This window comes from Saccopteryx bilineata, chromosome 2, assembly GCF_036850765.1.
Source record: "Saccopteryx bilineata isolate mSacBil1 chromosome 2, mSacBil1_pri_phased_curated, whole genome shotgun sequence".
Lineage (NCBI taxonomy): Eukaryota > Metazoa > Chordata > Mammalia > Chiroptera > Emballonuridae > Saccopteryx > Saccopteryx bilineata.
In genome coordinates, this window is record NC_089491.1 from 245,729,411 (window position 1) to 245,748,654 (window position 19,244).

The following is a 19,244-nucleotide window of genomic DNA, read 5'->3' on the forward strand; positions in this document are numbered from 1 at the left end:
GAAAGTTTAGCACTATAAATGCTGCTGCTCAAAGTCAGGCGCCACTTCTATGTTTCTACCTCCTGGTCCCTCTCCCAGCGCTGGTTCAAGAAACATTTGGTGACTATAAAAAGTGTTGGCTTTTACAACTCTGTCTTCATTGTTACAAAGGCTTCAATCCATATTGCCACACAGCTCCCTTGAAAGAAAAATCAACTCTGTGCTGGAAGAGAAATGAAGGTTAAGAGTATAAAAACAATCTAAATAGGCTGCCTATGCAGACATGGAAATAATCCTCTTTCAAAGCTCAAAGAGGCGATGTCTTCTTGGAGGACCTGTTGTCTGGAGCCCAGGAGAAGAGCTGGGCTTGTTCCTCCATCTGCAACTGGGCAGTTTTATTCCCTGGCTGTTGTAAAGGGGACTTGGTTGAGTTAATTCAAATTTATACTGGTGAAATTGTTTGATCGACTAGGATAGGATCTATTATGTAGCTTCAGTAAAAAATTTACAAATTAAAAATACAGTGTCTTATGCTTCCTTCCCCAGGGAAGGCAGGATGTATAATATTTCCATCCACAAGCTGTTTTGTTGGAACTTAGAGTCTGAATCACCCCCGTGAGTCTCTGGGCAAGTAAAGCATACTTCTACATTATCTCTTTGAAAGTGGAATGGGACGCAACCTCTGCCAGCCATTTTTTTTTTGAACCATTCTATTAATACCAATCAAATTGAGAAAATGATCAAATGAAATTGCATTTTGAGCATCATAAGCTGTGTAATGTCTATTCTGTTAAATTGGGGCCCATAATTGCTTCTCTACTGAAAAGATACAACAAAGACAGCAATCATGGCATGTCATTATCCCAGACTAGAAAACCGGCCTTTGCTGGGCGGACTTCAAAGGCTTGTGGTTCTCGAATTGCATTTGGCTGCTATTGTTGAAGCGCGGGCAATCTTGATTAGGTGTTTACACCGAGGTAAGGCACAGAGCAGAGAGCCTGAGTGCCTGGGTCTAGAGCCATTAAAAAATTGTACATTATGTTCCTTGCTTTGAAGTGAGGGTTTGTAGGTAGGAAAGCAACTCAGATTGAGCCCAGCTGAGCTAGATTGGGCTGCTACTGCTCTCTCAAAGAAACTCATCAGGTTCTTAGAGAATCAGCACCCCCCCCCCCAAAAAAAAGTTTCTGCTTTACCAAGAGCTGTATGTGAGTTAATTTATCTGCATAGACATATTGCAACATGTCTAAATAGCATGTTGTTATTAAGGTCTGCCATCACTGGGGACTTGGGTCCTTTTTTTCCTTTATCTTGTTTTTCATTACTACTGACCTTATGTTTGGATGTTGTGAGGAGTCTCGTTAATTTACGAGGTTCCTTATTATTCTCATTCTTTGATGGTATTTTACAACTAGCACATACCCAAATACAAATAAGCCAGATTCTGATATTTTAAAACGTAGCGTTTGTTTGCCATGATGCCAACACCTCTGTTAATTAATCCGTTTCTTCAGGGCCTGCTCACTGGCCTCAGGGTGCGTCTTTGTTAGCTCGGCTCACGTGGGACGCGCACTATTAACTCTCTATTTGGAATATGTTTTGCCGTGTTGGTTCACGCCCCCCGACGTCAGCCCTGCTGCCACCTGCGTTTATACCTGGCCAGCAGAAGAGGCCGAGGCAGGACAGCACAAACAGTGCGGCTCTGCAAGGCTCCAAAGGGCGCAGTTAGCACAGCCGTTTGGATTCGCTGGGTACTGATATTAATTATTCAGCTGTTTAGAGACACAATGCATGGAATGTTTTGGTTCTGCTGTTGGCCACTTTCTCCATTCCTGTAGAAGATTTCATAACTAGATGACAGCGGAAACCTTTGGGTATACTACTGTTTACATTCATTTTCTGAATAAGCTACTCATGTTTTACAACCCTAAAACTAATTATGCCAGTCACCGTCTTAAAAACACTAATCTTTAAAAAGGTACAAGCCTCAGCCCCAAATAAAAAGTAAAAATAAAGAATAGAAAGGTCTAACGCGCCCTGGCCGGTTGGCTCAGCGGTAGAGCGTCGGCCTGGCGTGCGGGGGACCCAGGTTCGATTCCCGGCCAGAGCACAATGGAGAAGCACCCATTTGCTTCTCCACCCCCCCCTTCCTCTCTGTCTCTCTCTTCCCCTCCTGCAGCGAGGCTCCATTGGAGCAAAGATGGCCCGGGCGCTGGGGATGGCTCCTTGGTCTCTGCCTCAGGCAATAGAGTGGCTCTGGTCGTGGCAGAGTGACGCCCCCTGGTGGGCAGAGCTTCGCCCCTGGTGGGCGTGCTGGGTGGATCCCGGTTGGGCGCATGCGGGAGTCTGTCTGACTGTCTCTCCCCATTTCCAGCTTCAGAAAAGTACAAAAAAAAAAAAAGAAAGAAAGAAAGTTCTAACGCCCTGCATCCTCTGGTCTTCAGCCTCTACTTCTTCCATGCTTCGTTTGTATGTTTCCGTTCCACTGATGGGCCACATGCACCATTACCTCCACGGCGGTGCGAAGGCCAGCCTTCGCCTGGAGACTCTTTGTCATCTCGCTTATTCTGACCAATCCCAGTCACTGTTCCAGGTTTGGCTGAAATATAACTTCCTCCAGGAAGCCTTCCCTGATACCCCAGAGGTTAAAATAGCTGCAGCTGAGCACCTGTCCTTAGTACTTTGTACTTTCCCTTTTGTAACAAGCATCACCCTGGCGATTATATTTGTTTCCCTTCTAGACTGTGAATCCCATAAAGGCAGGAAAAGAGTGGACCCTGTGTGGGGCTGCCAGGCTGTGCAGCTCCAGTGTGCTGCTCACACAAGCTACGTAGTGGCTCTATGTATGCCTGGCACATACGTGCTCAATAAATACTACTGAGTGGGGAAAAAAAATCAATGTGCATTGCTCACTGAACTCTTCATTTACATCAGAATACATATAACTCACTTTATTTATGTTTATCTAGCTAGATTTGTGGTTTATATTAAAGCCAGGTAGCCAACTGTCAACAAAATCAGGTGGAAACTAAGACCCTGTCTTCCATTGTTTCTCCTCCTTCACTAGGCCCCAGGACCACTGGCCCTTCCGCCCTTTGTATTTGCTGCTCCCTCTTCCAGAATGTTCTTTCCTCAAATATTTGTAGGTGAGCTCTCTCACTGCTTTTGTGATCTATTTAAATTCGTTATTTCCCCCGATCCCAGCACTCATCACTCTGCTCTGCTTCATGTCTCTGCTTAGCATTTGTATCCCATACTAATGGAATGATTTCTCTATTTTGTCTATTGTCCATCTCCTATTAGAAGGTTAGCACCACAAGACTGCGATTTTTGTCTGTTCTCTTCAGTGATGTATCTTAAGACAATGCCTAACACAAAATAAGCTCTGAATAAGTATATGCAAATAGTGAAGAAATGAACCATTTTAAAAAATGTGAGAGAGCCCTGGCCGGTTGGCTCAGTGGTAGAGCGTCGGCCTGGTGTGCGGAAGTCCCGGGTTCGATTCCCGGCCAGGGCACACAGGAGAAGCGCCCATCTGCTTCTCCACCCCTCCCCCTCTCCTTCCTCTCTGTCTCTCTCTTCCCCTCCCACAGCTGATGCTCCATTGGAGCAAAAGATGGCCTGGGCGCTGGGGATGGCTCCTTGGCCTCTGCCCCAGGCGCTAGAGTGGCTCTGGTCGCGACAGAGCGACGCTCCGGATGGGCAGAGCACCCCCCCCCCCGGCGGGCGTGCCGGGTGGATCCCGGTCGGGCGCATGCGGGAGTCTGTCTGACTGCCTTCCCGTTTCCAGCTTCAGAGAAATACAAAAAAAAAAAAAGTGAGAGATTTTTAGAATGTTTTGTGTAACCTGTATGAAGGCTGATTAGCTAGCAACCTGAATCTCCATAACACAATTAAGACTGACTAAGTGTGACCTCTGGATGGTCACAGTATTCAAACTGCTCCATTACTAAAATCCTTCATTGATTCTGTATCATGTAGAGGAAAGGCCCAGCTCTTCATCATAATGGTTCTAAAACTTAAGCATGTATCAGAATCACTTGGAGGGCTTGTTAAATTTTATTTTTTTACATTCAGTGTTACTTTGTGCTAGTTTCAGGTGTAGAGCATAGTGGTTAAACAATCATATACTCTCCTACAAAGTGTTTCCCCAATATTTCCAGTGGCTACTTAGCACCATACATAGTTATCACAATATTATTGACTCTATTTCCTATGCTGTACTTTACATGCCCTTGACTATTTTGTAACTACCAATCTGTACTCATTAATCTGTTCACCTTTTTTACTCATTCCCCAACCCCCCTCCCATCTGGGAACCTTGAGTTTGTTCTTTGTATCTATGAGTTTGTTTCAATTTTGTTTGTCCGTATACTTCATTCTTTAGGTACCACATATAATTGAAATCATATGGTATTTGTCTTTCTCTGACTGACTTATTTCATATAGCATAATACCCTTGAGGTCCATCCATGCTGTTGGAAATGATACAATTTCATTCTTTTTCATGGCTGAGTCATATTCCATTATATATATGGACCCCATCTTCTTTATCTACTCATCTATCGATGGGCTCTTGGGTTGCTTCTATACCTTGGCAATTGTAAATAATGCTGCAGTGAACATAGTGATGCATATTTTGAATTAGTGTTTTGGGTTTCTTCAGTTATAAATCCAAAAGTAGAATCATTGGGTCATAAGGCGGTTCCATTTTCAATTTTTTTAGGAATCTCCGTACTCTTTTCCATAGTGGCTGTACCAATCTGCATTCCTATCAATAGCATATGAGGGTTCACTTTTTCCCACATCCTCACCAACACTTGTTGGTTGATTGATGGATGGACGATAGCCATTCTGACAGGTGTGAGGTGATGTCATTGTGGTTTTAATATGAAGTTCTCTGATGATTAGTGACATTGAGCATCTTTTCACATGTCTATTGGCCATCTGCATGTCCTCTTTGGAGAAGTGTCTATTCAGGTCCTTTGCCCATTTTTAATTGGATTGTTTGTGTGGTATTGAATTTTGTAAGATCTTTGTAAATTGTTGTATGACTTCTTTATAAATTTTGGATATAACCCCTTATTGAATATATTGAGGCCCTGGATGGTTGGCTCAGTGGGAGAGCATTGGCCCAGTGTGTGGCTGTCCCAGGTTTGATACCCAGTCAGGGCACACAGAAGAAGCGACCATCTGCTTTTCTACCCCTTCTCCTTTTCTCTCTCTCTCTCTCTCTCTCTCTCTCTCTCTCTCTCTTCCTCTCCTGCAACCATGATTTGATTGATTCGAGCAAGTGGGCCTCGGGTGCTGAGGATAGATAGCTCTGTGGCCTCTGCCTCACGCTAAAAAAAAAAAAAAAAGGCTCTGTTGCTGAGCAATGGGGCAATGGCTCCAGATGAGCAGAGCATCACCCCCTAGTGGGCTTTCCAGATGGATCCCGGTCAGGGAGCATGCAGGAATCTGTCTCTCTGCCTCCCCTGCTCTCACTAAAATAAAATAATAATAATTTTAAAAAGAATATATTATTGGTGAATATGTTTTCCCAGTCAGTAGGTTGTCTTTTTCTTTTACTTATATGGTTTCCTTGGCTGTGCAAAAACTTTTTAGTTTGAGTTCCATTTGTTTATCTTTTCTTTTGTTTCTTTTGCCCAAGAAGATATATCAGAAACAATACTGCTAAAAGAAATGTCAGAGATTCTACTTTTGGATTTATATCTGAAAAAACCCAAAACACTAATTCGAAATATGCATCACTATGTACATATTCTTCTAGTAGTTTTAAGGTTTCAACTTTTACATTTAAGTTGTTAATTCGTTTTGAATTTACTCTTGTATTGGCGTAAGAAGGTGGTCTAGTTTTATTTTTTCCATATACCTGTCCAATTTTACCAACACAATTTATTGAATAAACTATCTTCCCTCATTATCTGTTCTTGCCTCCTTTATCAAATACCAATTGACCATATAGGCATGGGTTTATTTCTGGGTTCTCCATTCTGTTTCATTTAACTATATGTCTATTTTTAAAGCTAATACTATGCTATTCTAATACCATAGCCTTGTAGAATAGCTTGATATCAGGCACCATCATACTTCCAACTTTGTTCTTTCTCAAGAGATCTGTGGCTATTCAGGGTCTTTTGTGGTTTTATATAAGATTTTGGAGTTTTTGTTCTAGTTCTGTGAAATATGCCATTGATAAAAATTACATTGAATCTATAGATTGCTTTGAGTAGTATGGGCATTTTAATGACGTTAAGTGTTCCTATTCATGAACACAGCAGATGCTTCCATTTATTTGCATCTGCTTCAATTTCTTTCTTCAGTGTCTTATAATTTTCTGAGTATAGGTCTTTTACCTCCTTGATTAGATTTATTCTTGTGTATTTTTTTAATGCAATTATAAATGGGTTTTCTCAGTTTCCTTCTCTGATAGTTCATTATTGGTGTACAAAAATGCACCAATTTTATTTCCAATAGTTTTTGGTGTTGTTTATATGGTTCCCTATATACAGTAACATGCCATCTGCAAATAATGGAAGTTTTATTTCTTCCCTTCAAATTTGAATGTCTTTTATTTCTTCTTCTTCCCTGATTGTTGTTGGTAAGACTTCCAGTACTATGTTGAATAAAAGTGGTGAAAGTGGATATCCTTGTCTTGCTTCTGATCATAAGGGAAACTTTTGTTTTTCAACACAGATTGAAAGGCCTTACTTTACAGTTTCTGATTCAGGAGATCTGAATGGGCCCAAGAATTTGCCATTTTAATGAGTTCCCAGGTGATTCTGCCACTGCTGGTTTGGGGATCACATTCTGACAGTCTCTGATTTTAAATGACATACAAGGGCCTATGAAGGCACCTGCCAATTTCTCTAGCTTAAATACCCACATTCCCTAACAGTATAGTTACATACAGCACAACACTATCTACCTTCTCTTTAAGTAATTTACTGGCTTAAGCAGTAATGTCCAGTCCCCCTGTAAGATGTCCTAAATAATGCCCACAGCTGAGTACGTACGGCTGGTCAGCTACTCACAAATATGTCTTTGTACTCTGTTTCCACTAGTTAAGTTGTATATTTACCAAGAGTCTTTAACATTTATTCCCAAACCTGTTTACTCCTATTGAATGTGTAAAATTATGGAATCCATTTAAAGATTAGAGCACATGGAAAAATCCGAGTGTGAACAGAGCTGTTCTTTTCATGAACACTAAGTTAAATAATTTAGAAGGACCCAATAAAAGCAAATGGCAAAATAATGTGTAGAGGAAAAAACTGTAAAAGATTAGTGGAAACAGTCATAAAAATCTGTAAAGATTATGATCTTGATTGTTTCTAAAGGCTTTTAATGTTTTCACCTTCCTTCTAAGAAATCAGAAGTGGAAATCATAGATGCTGTCAAACTGACTGAAGAAAGACAATGCGACATTCCAGTCCATAGGTTGTGCACCCACAGAACAGGCCCTGGCTCCTCAGTGAACACCTGGCAAACTCACATGTATTGTGTATTTCAAGTTATATAGTTGCCATTCTTCTGCTTTAAACATTTTATTTGATTAATGGACTACCGGTTCATAGCTAGGACCACAGAGGTTCCCACTGTGCCAGCGGGCTTCTACTTACACAGTACCCCTAATGCCTCCTACCATTGTGTGTGCTCCCCTTGCCTTCAGTGCCTGTGCTGCCCACCTACATCTGTTACCTTCTGCTTCTTTTCAAAGAATCAGTTCAGTGATTGCCTCTTCTGTGAAGACCTCTCTGACTTCCCCTGGCAGAGGCTGGCACTTTTCTTTCTGGGTTCATTTGCAACCTCACATGTCCCCAGTATAGCAGTTGTCACTTGGCACTGACTGTTTACATGTCTGCCTCCCACCTGGCCAGAGGCTCCTAAGAGCAAGTTCACTGACAGCATCAAACATAACCCCCGACCCCTAGCACTCTGGGGCATTTAATAAGGAGGCAAAGAACCATTCCCATTACCGCTGCTCCAGACTTGATTACAGAGCAGCGCAATTTGGCCTCCATAAAACAGTGCAACGTTACCAGGTACACCAGGCACATTGTTAAAGCCGTCATTGGAAATGACTAATTATATTGGTGTTCTAATTTTCGAAAGGGCATGCTTTAGTTACATGGAAAGTTTCCTTTTCACAGATCCTTCGTCAGTAATGTCGAATTAATGAAGTAACACTTTATAGATCATATGAATCGGTAGTTAGGCAGCTAAGTGCTGAATAGCGCGTACAAGAAAGATGCCTTCAAAACGTCTTGTATTGAAAATTCCATCAAGTCCAATTTAAATCACGCTGTCGTAAGTAAGTGCTCTTGCTGCTGTTGCACGGGGCAACATAAAAAAATCTAAGAATCAATAAACATACATAGAGTACTCACTCTGTAGGACAATTTTTACAAGTGTAATAGAAGAGGGTGGGGATTCAAAAACACCAGCAAACTAGAAGAATTCTATAAAAAATAATTCTGTTTCTAATCTAATTAGAAAGTCATAATTTAAATAAAAGAAAGCTTAATTTTATAGACAACTAATAGTTTTGCTAAATTCAAAACTATAGAAAAGAAGAGCAATATATTACTTAGATATTGATCTTAACCAGTAGGAAATTAAATTTAATGCAAGTGTTCAATAATAAATATGACTTTTCCATAGGGCTGTATGATTATGAAAAGCTTTCGCATATAGTAACTGGTTTGCCATCCCAATAATCCTCGGTCTGGGGTAGAAGCAAGTATTTGCAACCTCACTTTAATGGAGAAAAATAAGGCCCAGCAAGATGTTGTGATTTACTAATGGTAATAAATGGCTTCAATAATAATAAGCCTCAAATCAGGTCTTTTGATGACAAATTCCAGTATTTAAGTCAATAGCACAAGCTCCAGTTAGTTTATTTTTATTTTTTCACTTTTAAAACAATAAAATTCTGGACCAAAGAAAAAGATATCTAAAAATGACACCCTTTAGTCAAAAATAGATAGTACTTCCTATATGCCAGGCTCTGGGAAGTCAGAGATATCGGCCCATGACCTTACAGAGCTCAGAGTCATGTAAAGACAGGCACATTAACCACACGGTGCAGGTGGCGATGTTTGTGTCTGGGTTCTATGGTGCATTTTTAGGTATCAGGAAGGCAGTGGGAGGGGGGTACTTAGAATCTTCATAAAGGCAGAGGCCTTGGAATGGAACCTTAAAAGGAAGATGAGGTTTTCCCAAGCAAACAAGACAGGGCAGAGTGGTCCATCAGCATGACGAGGCTTAGAGGATACCAGGAATGGGGGCGACAAAGGATGAGGCTGAATCAGCAGGAAGGGGCCAGGTCAGGAAGGGCCTTGTGTACCTCTCTGAGGCTCTGAGTCAGAGACAGCATGGCAAGTGTGAGAGTGACTAAGTGTGTGCCCTTTGCACACAGTCTTATTTTTTCCCCCAGAGTCTTTTGGGAGTCTCACCGTAAAATGGGCAACCAGAGCATATAGGTGCTATCCTTTTGGCTACACTTCATCCTTATTCTACCAGAAGTCAACATCCCTTTCATGTTGAGGCACTATAGCCTGAAAAAAAAATCTGTTTAGAAGGGTCTATACCCAGGGTGGATTCCTGTACTTTCCCACAGCTTAAGGTATGCCCAGGGGTATAATAGCTTTAGCTTTCCCTTTTGTCTGCCATGCACCAGGAGCCTTGTATAAATTCTTCCAATAACCCTCCAAGGCAGAACTTGACCCCATACAATAGATGAAGCAGGTAAGGTTTAAAGAGTCACTTGTTCAAATATCTAGTAAGAGCTACCTCCTAGGACACTGTAGAGCCAGGATCTAATTCATGACTGACTCCCAAACCAGTGTTTTGTTTGGTTTTATTTTTCCCCCATAACACTATGTTGCCCCATTGAGAGAATGCTGTTACCAAGACTGCTGCAAACCAAAGCTCTTCCTCCAGAACTCTGCCTGCATAATTTTCTCTTTCTCTGATCCATTCACGTGTCAATTCAAGACATATCTCCTTGACAACTCTTTCCCAAACCCCTAAATATCCCAGTTACATGCTCCTCATTACTGTATTAAGTAAAGTTTATTCAGTCTCCTTTGAGGTACCTAAAATTATTTTGCTACACGCTACCATGTTTTTTACCTGCATCACATGACTAGAAAGTAAGCTCTTTCAAGAGAGGGGCTCTGTAGGTCTTGTTTCCTGTTACATCCCTAGCTCTGATGAGTGTACCTAGTGCATAGTTGTTGCTCAATAAATGTGTGTAGGCTGACTGACCTGCTGTCTCAGCAACAGCCAGAGGTGTGCTGATTCTTAAAATGGGAAATGAATTCTATACATGGCTTTCTGTTGTCTTGAAGACTCTAGGTGATTAAATAACCTTTCTATATCCACATTTGCTGTAATTTCTTTCCAAGAAATTACAAGGAAAGAGAAGAGTGATATTTATAAAGCACTTACCACTCTTTTCTGAGCCCATACTAAATTTCATTGTCTTCAGTCTTCAAAGTCACATTAAAATCAAGATAGAAAGGTAGCTCATTTTTCAAGATTCAATTTCCTTTAATGGTAGATCATAAAATAGACTCAAATTCTAATGAGTTTTAGACAAATACTTCTGGCTACTGAACTAATCATGAATAAAAAAGTAAGCACTGTATATTCACCAGCAAAGTTTTTGTCCAATTATGATACTTAGGTGCCCTCTAGTGAGTATTAGTTTTTACATCCAGTTCTTTGCTTAACACATCATGGTGACTAAGATCTTATAATGTATTCAAAAGTGACTTTTCTGGTGCATTTTAATGTATGATTGACGTATCTATGAAAAATGGTCAAACAATTGTGGAACAATTGAATTTAAAAATCAATGGTTCTACACTGAGCCATTCTTTATAAACAAAAATTGCAATTTTGGTGACTGAGCAATCAGTGTGTGATGTTACAAGGGTTCCTACCAAATGTTGTGTACTGCAAATGCATAGGCATGCTTCACAACTAAGAGCTATGAAAAGGTACAAATGCACAGCAAGGCTCCCACCTGTCCCCACCTGTTCTCCACCCTGTACAATTAACCATCTGTGTATCCTTCCAAAGCTCTTATGTATACCAAGCCTATATGACATATATTTTTATTTCCCTCCAACTTTTTATATTCTACAGCTTTCATTTCTCTCTTAATAGTAATTCCTCATAAGTTCTTCATAACAATTCAGAAAGATCATCCTCATTTTTAAAACAGCAATAACTGTACTCTATGATTGTATATACCACAATTGACTCAAGTACCCCAAATAATAGACATTTGGGTGGTTTCCAATCTTTTGTTATTATAAATAAGGATGAAATAAATGATCTTATACAGGAGTTATTTCAAAACTGTACACATGTAACTAAGCTAAATTCCTAGGAGTGGAATGTGTTGGGTCAAACAAAAGTAATAATGGCTAACGTTTATATAGTGCTTGCTCTGAGCTAGGCTTTGATCTACACATTCTAAATATATTAACTCATTTATTCAACCTTCTTAATAATCTTATGAGGGAAGAGCAATTATTATCTCCCTTTTAAAGATGAGAAAACTGAAGCACCAAGAGGTAAAACAACCTGCCCAAGGTCAGACAGCTAGCAGGTATTAGTGCCAAACCACCTGTTTCCAAAGCTTAGCCATTACTTTATTTTCTCAAGGAATGTGTGTATCTGTATTTTAAAAAGATATTAACAAAATTTTCAGCATATTGATATACTAATTTATTCTCTTACCAGATTGACTGTGTTGTTTTGCCTATAGGCTCATCAAACTTGAGGAATTTTGTTGGTTTAATTATAGGTGAGCCTGACCAGGTGGATAGAGCAGTGGATAGAGCATAGTGGATAGAGCGTCAGACTGGGATGCCAAGGACCCAGGTTCGAGACCCTGAGGTCGCCAGCTTGAGCGCGGGCTCATTTGGTTTGAGCAAAGCTCACCAGCTTGGACCCAAGGTCACTAGCTTGAGCAAGGGGTTATCAGTCTGCTGAAGGCCCACAGTCAAGGCGCATATGAGAAAGCAATCAATAAACAACTAAGGTGTTGCAACGAAAAACTGATGATTGATGCTTCTCATCTCTCTCCATTCCTGTCTTTCTGTCCCTATCTATCTCTGTCTCTGCAAAAAAAAATATATATGTGAAAAATGGAATCCCAATGGTATTAATTTGCATTTCTCTTATAATAACTGAGGTTGAATATCTATTCATATGCTTAATAGTCATATGTATTAATTATCTGTGAACTTTTTTATATCTTTTACATATTTTTATATTAGAACATTAGTCTTTCATTGATTGCTAAGAGCTCCTTAGCTATTTGAGATATTAGGGTATGGTCTGTGATATAAATTAGAAATGTTTTCCTTAGTTTGTTCTTTATATTCTGACTTTCATATGATTCTTCTTGTGGCAGTGTTTGATATTTGTGTCGTTCAAATGTATTAATCTTCTATAGATTCTAGATTTTAAATAATTTCAAGATTAAAGGGGAATTTTCCTGTTTTTAATAGTTTTATGGTGTAACTTTTAACAATTAAATATTTGATCCATTTAGAATTTATCTTGTATGACAGCCATTAAAATCACCAATACTTTGTGGGTACTGATGTACCACTTTGGCTTTAGGTTATATGTCCTTTATACTCTAGTCCCTGGCTACTCAAAGTGTGGGCCGTGGACCAGCAGCCTTGGTAACCCCTTGCTCAAGCTAGCGACCTTGGGTCCAAGCTGGTGAGCTTTGCTCAAACCAGATAAGCTCGCGCTCTAGCTGGCGATCTCGGGGTCTCGAACCAGGGTCCTTGGCATCCCAGTCCGATGCTCTATCCACTGCGCTCTATCCACTGCTCTATCCACTTGGTCAGGCTCACCTATAATTAAACCAACAAAATTTCTCAAGTTTGATGAGCCTATAGGCAAAACAACACAGTCAATCTGGTAAGAGAATAAATTAGTATATCAATATGCTGAAAATTTTGTTAATATCTTTTTAAAATGCACACTCTTGTCTCACCCCCAGACCTACTGGATATCCACAAAGTCTGTATTTTAACAAGGAAGTAGTTCATAAGCATCTTCAAGTTTGAGAAACAAAAGTGTGAGCCTGATAGCATAGTGGCATCATCTGAAACCATGAAGAAAATTAAAATTCTTGGGCCCAACCTTACATTTACAAAGTCCAAACTCCTTGGGTTTGGTCTAGTAATCTGTTTCAACAAGCGCTTGTGCTGGCTCTTATGCACGCTGATGATTAAGAACTATGCTCTAAGACATTGATAAAAGTGTGGTGGTTACAGGGGGAGGGGAGAGAGAAAGAGGGAAAGGGGGAGGGGGAGGGGCACAAAGAAAACTAGATAGAAGGTGACAGAGGACAATCTGACTTTGGGTGATGAGTATGCAACATAATTGAACAACAAGATAACCTGAACATGTTATCTTTGAATATATGTATCTTGATTTATTGATGTCGCCCCATTAAAAAAATAAAATTATTAAAAAAAAAAAAGAACTATGCTCTAAATCAGTGAGTCAGTCCTGGCCAGCTGTCAGAATCACTGGGGCGCATTGAAAACTCCCCATGCTCTAAGGGCACCCCAAATAAATTAAACCAGAATTTCAGGGCTTCAGGTCAACAAGTCAGTATTTTTAACTTTTCCGGGTAATTCCAATGTGAAGTTCAATGAGAACCTCTTTCCTGTCTTCAACAATCCTTCTCGATGCTCAAGATCTCACTCAGAGATGAAAACTGGTCTGGATGAAGCCGAGAATCACTTTTTTAAAAAAATTTAGTTTCTCAGGGGATTCTAATATCCAGCCGGGATTTTATACCACTGCTCTAGAAATACCATTTTGCCAACATAAATGTCAAGTCATCCTAAAAAGAATAAAGTTTGGATATAACGGGAAAGACGCATTTTTCAATTCATATATATTTACTGAATCCTGCAGTATGTTAGGATAGTTACTACGACAATTAAAAATAAATCCAAAGCATCGTTCCTACCCATAAGAGAATTATATAATACAGAAAAGGCTACACATTTCATAAATAAGTAATTATTTGAAACTAATACAGGAGTGTTAGTAGGTTTACAGTTCTGAGAATGTAAGTACATTTGAGTTGATTCTTATATTATTATTTATTAATTATTGCATTACTTATTTGTATTACAACCATAGACCTACTTTGTCCACCCTGTATATTCTATGCTACTGGCTATAATGTAATAAAAAAAGTTACACCAATCATTTCATCACTGTTAAATTAAACTAATTTGTTCCTTTAAAAAAGAATAGGAACAAAGATGAAGAAAATATAATATATGTTAGAAATGAAACCTGGAGGAAGCAATGGACAAGGTAAAGGGCCAAAAAATAATTCATGAGCTTAAAACTGAGCAAGCTTAAAATGCTTTAAAGTCTTCTCCTTGTCATGATGAAAATTATGGTTTGAATCACTGACAACCAACTCAAGCTAGTAGTGTATAGTAAATTAAATTATAATTACTAAAAATTTAGCAATTAAGATATCATCAATTAAAGAGCTTATAAGAAACATTTTCCCCCTTTTATTATTAGAAATATAACTATTTATTTTGCCTTGACTTATTGCCTCTCCTTGTCTACTGGCTTCTTTTAAGAACGGATTTAAAAATAACAAAACATACCTTAGTTTGCGGGGAAGTAATTTTTTCCATATACATTGGGCTATCGAATTTATCGTTTTAAATAAGCAATCAAAATTCCAAATTTCACATAAGTTTTAAAAAACAAAAAATACATTAACCATCTAACATCAGGTCAAAATGTTGACACTCTGCTTGAATTCAGCTAAGTATTTAATTCAGCTAAATATACTACACTCACTCCTCTGTTTTATTATTATTTACAAAGGCAAGAATCTGACATAATCCTCTAAGACTATGAAAGGAGTTTCTTTTTCTCTTAAATTTGAAGATCTAATTGGCTTTATTAAGCAAATCATAAACTGAGCAGCATGTCTTCTAGCAACTAACTGGTAAGGTGCTCCCCATAAAAGGAGTTTCTGAATCAAGAAAATAATTACAAATGTTTGTTCTATCTCTCGTTCCATCACAAGATAGAGGTTAAAATAGGTTAGATTACTTTAGGCCCTGGCCGGTTGGCTCAGTGGTAGAGCGTCGGCCTGGCGTGCGGAAGTCCCGGGTTCAATTCCCGGCCAGGGCACACAGGAGAAGCGCCCATCTGCTTCTCCACCCCTCCCCCTCTCCTTCCTCTCTGTCTCTCTCTTCCCCTCCCGCAGCCAAGGCTCCATTGGAGCAAAGATGGCCCGGGCGCGGGGGATGGCTCCTTGGCCTCTGCCCCAGGCGCTAGAGTGGCTCTGGTCGTGGCAGAGTGATGCCCCAGAGGGGCAGAGCGTTGCCCCCTGGTGGGCGTGCCGGGTGGATCCAGGTCGGGCGCATGTGGGAGTCTGTCTGACTGTCTCTCCCCGTTTCTAGCTTCCGAAAGAAAAAAAAAAAAGTTAGATTACTTTAAATGATACCAATTTTGTATTGGAGTAGGTCTAAGGGAATCCCATTTAATGTAATAACCTCTCCTTCATATTTGAAACTGACCCTGCAATAGATGATGAATGTCAAGCTGTTCCCCCAATAAAGGTAGTGGATACACTGATTCAGTCACACTTTTTACTTGTGTCCACAGACATATTCATTAGGAAGTGGGTTGATATGATCGTTTTGTGTACCCATGAAACAGGACTAAGTTCACTGGCTTCCATGGGATACAATTTACCTTCAAAATGGTCATATGAGAAAGAGGACATTTCTTATCATTATAATTTTACAAATGGAGAGACTAAGGTTTCATCAGGATAGGATAATAAAGGACGGTGCAGTGATTATCAATGAGGGTTTAATAAAAGCGCCTGGGTTAAAAATATATATATATTCCATGTTGTATCTACCTCCCGCCCACTACCACCCAGTAAGTATACAGAATCCGATTGAGAATCTCTTCTGTATGTGAGTTGCTGTGACTGAATGTGTCTTGTCACCTCCAATGTGTTGGGAGCATTTAACAGGGTTGGAAGCTCATGTTATGGCACCGACAGAGGCACTGGCACAGGGGATCAAACCTTTGGTCCTCTGTTTTATCTACTGGAGGATGCAGTTTAAAGAAGTTCTTTGGTTCCTTGAATGAAAACCTTTTAGAGATAACAACTGAATTACAGCACCATAAACCATTCGTGACTTTTATTTTGCTCTTAGGAATCTGTAGATTAATTCCTTTCATTCTTCAAAGAGGGGCAAGGGCCTAGGGCATTTGGTTCACTCAGCCAGGTGTTTACAATGACATCACTATCTCAAAGACGTGGTGTCCAGCCATTCAAAAAAAAAAAAGGCAAATTCCAGGTTAGTGCTTCAGATGACATTTTAAAGTAGCTGCTACATACCTGTTCTGTGTGAGTCTCCTCCCTTTTTTTACTGTGAAGTTGAAGATAAGAGTCTGTTTTAGGGGTAGGTAATCCCAAAGTCAGCTTGTTTTTTTCCACAAAATATTGTTTGGACTTCCTGCGCCAAGGGCCACGTGACCTTGGCAAAAAAACCTCGTTATGTGAACTTGAACTCTTCAAGTGCTGAGAGGGGTTGCTGGCCTGCTCTGCCAGGTCACTGTTGCTCAACTCTGAAAGTGGCTTGCTGGGATGGGCACCACGCTCATAGTCTGGGCTTAAAAATTCACTACCAAGTAAGGAGGCTTCGCTCTGTGGGCTCTTTTGCTGTTCGCCTTTCCCCCCTGAGAGGTCCACTGACATCTGCTGGGAAGGGTAGAGTGGGTCCAAAGTCAGATTTTCTGGAGAACTGTCTATAGATTCCGACGCTTCCACAGTCAACAACTGCCCTTCCTCTCTCTTACTCTTCCAGTTTGGATCATAGCGGAGATCTGAGTATTTGTCTTCGTGTAGCTGTCGGCTGCCCAAAGCAGAAAAGAAACATCAGTGATGTAATCAAGATAGATATATACTCATTATGGTTAGTTGATCTTTTTACTCAAAAGCCATCTCAATCTTTCTCCTAGTATTTTCCTTTTACGACAGACATGTTAAAAAGACATATACATATCTCAGGCTTAAGTTAGGCCTGTGCACTCTACATAAAGGTAAAAGGGTCTCAATTATTCAAGTTTATTAAAATATGAAATAAGAACAGGAGACGGTTAATTTCTAAATGCCAGAAAACAACTGAAAAACCAATGTCTCTAATGTTAAACCAGTTGTTGACTGTGGTTCAAGAAATGCCATTACCTATTCCTACCATAAATACGTATTTAAGCGGTGAAGACAAAGTTGATTTTACACTTTAGTTGGTCATATACACACCTGGCTCTTTATCTAGGAAGGGAATGTGATTGTACCTGAACATCTGTCTCAATCTGCTCTTTTTCAGGGAAAAAGCAAGATTTATTCCAACCGAATTCCTATATAGGTTCATCCTCATTCTCAATGACTTTACTTCTCAATTCATGTTGTGTTTGTAGATTTTTATCAAATGTACTACAGAAACATCCCCATGGTTTAGAATCAGAGGTGGCTCACAGAAAAGCCCTTAGTTCATACTGTTGTTGTCAGGTCTGTGTGGGGAAAACTCAGCGTGTAGGACAGCCCTATCTGAATAAAAGTTTCTATAGAAGGTCCTGGCTGAGGGAAGTGAACTTGAGGGAGGTCCGTAACCCGTGCATATGACCTCAAATAAAGTCCTCTCTTTTCCCCACAGCAATCTCAATTTGTAGAGTGTTAGGTTCAAGGAAGTGTGCTGTGGCTGCCAGAGTCTAACTCTTAGAAAAACAGGATGAGTCAGAGACCCTTTTCAGAAGTTTATGTTTGAAATTCTCCACTGAGCTATACCCCCCCATTGCTATGCTGCGCGAGACCTCCCTAGCGAATAGCTAACTGCCACATCTACTTCTGTATAATGCTTGCTCAGCCTAGATAGCCACCCTATAAAAAGGAGCCATTTTAGAAGCTTGGGGTTGCAGTGCTCCCTTGCGTGGGTTGCCTGCAGTCCCTGCGCAGGTTTGCAATAAAACTTATAAAATTCACTTTGGGTTTGCTGTAGTCTGTCTCCTGGGATGTAACACATGGAGGCCCCAGCGAGATAGACCGTGTAAGACCCCTCCTCACGGAGTGGGCTGCAGCAGACGTTGGTAGCTGGCCAGCCTCCGGCAGTTGCCATTTGGAAACTGAATTTGGCTGGTTCGAAACATTTGGAGTCTTGAGACTGTTTGGTAAGGAAGCTTCCTCTTTGAATATTTGGAAACAGAGCTCTGGCTAGAAAAGGGTGTAGTGGAGCAGGCAGGATGCCACCTGATTTCTCCCCACCCGGTCGGTCGGGGAACACAGGACGCTGCCTTCTCCCTTTGGTTTTGGTTTAGAAGTTTTGTTTGTTTTGTGTGCATATTTGGTTTGTTTGTCTGCTTTGCCCATTGCTTCCTTACAGGATTCCTTCAAGGGTCAAGGGCCATGGGTCAGGGGCAATCTGCTGCCCTAATGCCTCTTCAGTGCTTGCTTGATAACTTTTCTGATTTCTCTCGCAGGGCACAAGACTATGGGACTCCTATTGATTCCGCCACATTGCGGACTCTTTGTGAACTAGAATGGCCAACTTAAGAGCAGACTGGCCAAACCAAGGATTGCTAGACCCATAGAAAACAGAGAGTTTAGCATACTATCACCAGCACCCACCTGCAGGCAGGTGGCATGGTCAGTATGCAGCCCAGTATAGCAGCAGAGGTAGAGAAAGAAAAGGCAGCCAGGCTGCAGCTGGCTGCAGAAGAAGTGGCAAAGAAAAGGAAAAAAAAAAAAAGAAGAAGCGGCAGGCTCCCCTCACAGTTTCAGGCACTTGCCCCTCCCCCTTGGGCACTGGGAATCTTTCTTAGCTAAGGGGCTGCGCCACTGCTTGGTCAGGCAAAAGATAACAGTGCAGTAAGCTAGAGGTTATCATCACCTTGCTACAACCCCTGCCCTCCTCTGCTTTGGCTCCAGGAAATCCCCACCTCCTATCTGGAGCCAGATCCGAGGAGAAGATTTAGGGAATTATAGGGTTACTATGTCTCTGAGAAAATTGAGGACCTTATGTAAACTAGAATACCCCACCGTTAAGAAAATAAGTTTATAAAATACTGTGTTTTTTTTAGTTTACTACCCTGACCCTTATAATGACTTAATGCTGTAAAGCTCTATAGGTCTAAAAGAGGGTTAGCATCTCTTT

At 40.5% G+C, this 19,244-nt stretch overlaps 1 protein-coding gene and 1 non-coding gene across 2 annotated transcripts in view; one reads left to right on the forward strand and one right to left on the reverse strand.

The window, feature by feature from the left end:
* JHY (junctional cadherin complex regulator) overlaps positions 1 to 19,244 on the reverse strand; it is an 84,720-nt gene that overhangs the window by 47,330 nt on the left and 18,146 nt on the right. Inside the window, exon 3 of the mRNA XM_066255001.1 lies at positions 16,433 to 16,949. Within this exon, the coding sequence (XP_066111098.1) occupies positions 16,433 to 16,949 (517 nt within the window). The remainder of the gene's footprint in view (positions 1 to 16,432; positions 16,950 to 19,244) is intronic.
* On the forward strand, positions 3,418 to 3,493 carry TRNAT-GGU (transfer RNA threonine (anticodon GGU)). Its single transcript has one exon. It is a non-coding gene; the product is annotated as a tRNA-Thr (tRNA).